The 3,132-nt window shown below is 44.8% G+C and overlaps 1 protein-coding gene across 1 annotated transcript; it reads right to left on the bottom strand.

The window, feature by feature from the left end:
* LOC146560448 (olfactory receptor 10A3-like) lies at nucleotides 1–978 on the bottom strand. Its single transcript, XM_085244411.1, has one exon. It carries the CDS (start codon nucleotides 976–978, stop codon nucleotides 1–3), a length of 978 nt encoding a protein of 325 aa, XP_085100537.1.
* Between the last annotated feature and the right edge of the window lie 2,154 nt (nucleotides 979–3,132).

The raw sequence follows: 3,132 nt of genomic DNA on the forward strand, positions 1-3,132 counted from the left end.
TTATTTCTCAATCTGAACAATTTTGATTAATATCCTGCTCTTCCCAACATAACCTAAGAGCATATTTTTACATATGGTCCGTATTTTGGACATGTTCAAGCCATACATGACAGGATTGAAGAGGGGCTGACATGTAAGAAAGTACACTGATAAAAATATCCGTAACATGTTTGGAACGTGGCTCATATCAAACCTGCTCTGTAGTATTTCAAAGGAAACCCCAAAAGAAAAGTTGAGCAGAGAAGCGAGGTGAGGCGTGCAGGTGCTGACGGCTTTCTGTCGGGTCTGTTTGGATCCAGAAAAACAGATTTTCAGGATCCTTGTGTAGGTGTACAGGATTACAGATACTGGGACACACACTGTGACAGAGGCAGCAGTGAGCTCATAGAGATTATTAACTGTGGCGTCATGACATCCCAGCTTGATAATGGAGTGATTGTTACAGTACACTTTGTTAATGACATTTCCACAGAGCTGCAATGAAGCACTCAGACATGTTGTGACACAAACAGCAAGTAAAGGGGGTATCCAGGTCACAGCTATCAGAAGGGCAACTTTATTAGACATCATTAGTGTGTGATATTGAAGAGGATAACAGATGGACATGTATCTGTCATAAGACATGGCAGCTAAGTTACTAAACTCTACACTTCCATATAAGTAAATAGAGAAAACCTGCAGGAAGCAGAGAGGAGCAGAAACAGTGTGAACATCAGAGAGGATCTGAAGCAGGAGGAATGGAAACAGCCCTGTACTACCATACAGCTCATTCACAAACAGGCTGCACAGAAACATGTACATAGGTTCATGTAAGCTTCTGTTCACACAGATAACCACAATCAGCAGGACATTGGAACCTACTGTAAACACATACAGAGACAAAATAATCATGAAATATAAATATTTAAACATCTGTGTATCAACATAGGCACCAAGAGTAAAATATGAAAACTGTGTGGAGTTTCTTATGATCTCCATGGTTCACAGCAAGCCAACACTATCCACAGGATACTGTACATTTAGAAGTATTCATACTATGTTAGTGATCCTTTCACCTGCTTTGAACTGTGGCATGAATTAGCCAAAATAACCACACAAGCAACACATTATATCACTGAAGGATCATTTGTGACAAAGATCTCAAACTTACCTCTGCACTACAGTTTAGTGTATGTGTAGTATCAAAAGTCTCTGTAGTCATGTGTAACATGGGACACTGAACGACACACGGACTGAACTGTGACTTCACCTCTGCTTCATTTAAGCTTTTCACTTTAGTCCCACAGCAGTCTGGTGTCATTACCAAGGGACATGCTTTGCAAACTAAATAGCTCTTTGAAACCAAAAAAATAAACAGTTGCATAAAAGAAACATCAATCTCAACACAAGGCCAAAGGAAGGGCAGACTGAAAGTATTGATGGATGGATGAATGCATGAGTGGAGGGATGTTTTTCTCATTCACTCATGGAGATGTAGCAATGGCTGTCCATGGCTGCCATACAATTTATTTGCTTACAGTGTCTTTCCCTGTGTAATACCAGAAATCACACAGAATGAAACAGAAATATGCAAACATGCCCAAACCAGTAGATATTTTTTTCATTTGGATTTAACAGGCTTAAGAGCAGCACTAAAGTGTCCTCTCAGTGCTGCTCTTTGAGTTTGACGTCTTGGGCCTGTTGCAAGCACTTCCTTCCCTGTACACCCATAGTGGCAGCTTGGTTCATTATTAGTTCATTATTCAATTCAATTCAATTTTATTTATACAGTGCCTGATAGGTTTGTAGCTTGAACCCATCCGCTGGAACGTTGAAGACAATATAATTACACTGCAAAGCAAGACACAAGTAGGCAAAGTTCTTCATGTTACTCGTGCACGGGAGAGAACCGGACAGAGCGCCGTCCCTTCGCTTGACCCCAGTTGCTCTCGTCCGTTCTCCCGTACCACTGTCCTTTTATTGAGGTTACATGAATATGCATAGGTTCATTAACATATGACGTCTACATACACACAAAGAGTACCTTGCCTGTGTGTGTGTGTGTGTGTGGGGGGGGGGGGGGGGGTACTGCTGATGGCCCTGCCCAGGGGTGGATACCAAGGGGACTGAGGAAGTTTCCAGCCACTCATTCAGATCATGACAAGGGATTGCTATTTGGGTAACAATGAACAGTCTGAGCTGGAACAATGGAGTCAGTGCAGAAGGTTATGTAGTCGGTGATACACTTAGTGAGCCCATTGATGTCCTCACCGTGAGGCTCAGAGTGTCTCCCAGTGTGTCATCTCAAAACAGCCCTTAAGTTCTGCTAAGGCCTCCTCCAACCACTGCCTAATACTGCTAGTGGTCATAGGCTGCCTCCTCACAACATGCAGATAGCAGGAGATGAGATGAATCAGTTTATGATATGACCTACCCAGTGGGGGGAGGGAGGAGAGTGGATAATGTCACATGCAGCTGCGAGGTTAGCAGAGGGAGGAACATAAAAGCCACCAACATCCCATGGGTAAATTCTCTGGGCAAATAATACTGCCAGAGTCCAACAGAGTACAGTTTACTGTTCGAGCAACAAATCCTTTCTTAGAGGAATGGACAATTAGGAATTAACAAGGGAAACCTGGGCGTCTATTGTCTCATGTAGTCTGGAAGATGAGTGGATGGGGGGGTGGGTGCAGTTTTCTCTGTGGTGGGGTTGGGTGGGCTGTCCCGGGCTCTGTGGGGCCGGGCGGCATTGCTGTTCTGGGCCCCGGTCTGGATGGGCCTGGGCCCCCTTTCCCTGGCGGGTTGCAGAGTATGGGGGTGCCTACTGGGGTCAGCGGGGGAGCTGGCCCCAGGGAGGGGTCAGTTGCCCCTCCCTTCCTTCTCTCCCCATCTCCAGCTGCCTCCCTCTTCCCGCTCCACCACAACCACCCACACATGCAGAGTGTAAAGGTGTTAATGCTGATACTGTGGTGAATTTCTCTGCTTCTTTTGTGTATTCTGCATTTATTACGTCAGATTGTCTTACCCCTCATACGGTTGAGAATTTTGCCAATACCCTGTTAACTACATGTTCCTCCATCCTCGACATTGTTGCACCTGTTAAAATGAAGCGCCCCAGAACTTATTCACAATGTTGGTTAAGCGACTCTGTTC

The sequence above is a fragment of the Mchenga conophoros genome, linkage group LG14 (genome assembly GCF_057382185.1).
Source record: "Mchenga conophoros isolate Kocher_MC1m ecotype Shallow Benthic linkage group LG14, M_conophoros_male_GT1.1, whole genome shotgun sequence".
Taxonomy (NCBI): Eukaryota; Metazoa; Chordata; class Actinopteri; order Cichliformes; family Cichlidae; genus Mchenga; species Mchenga conophoros.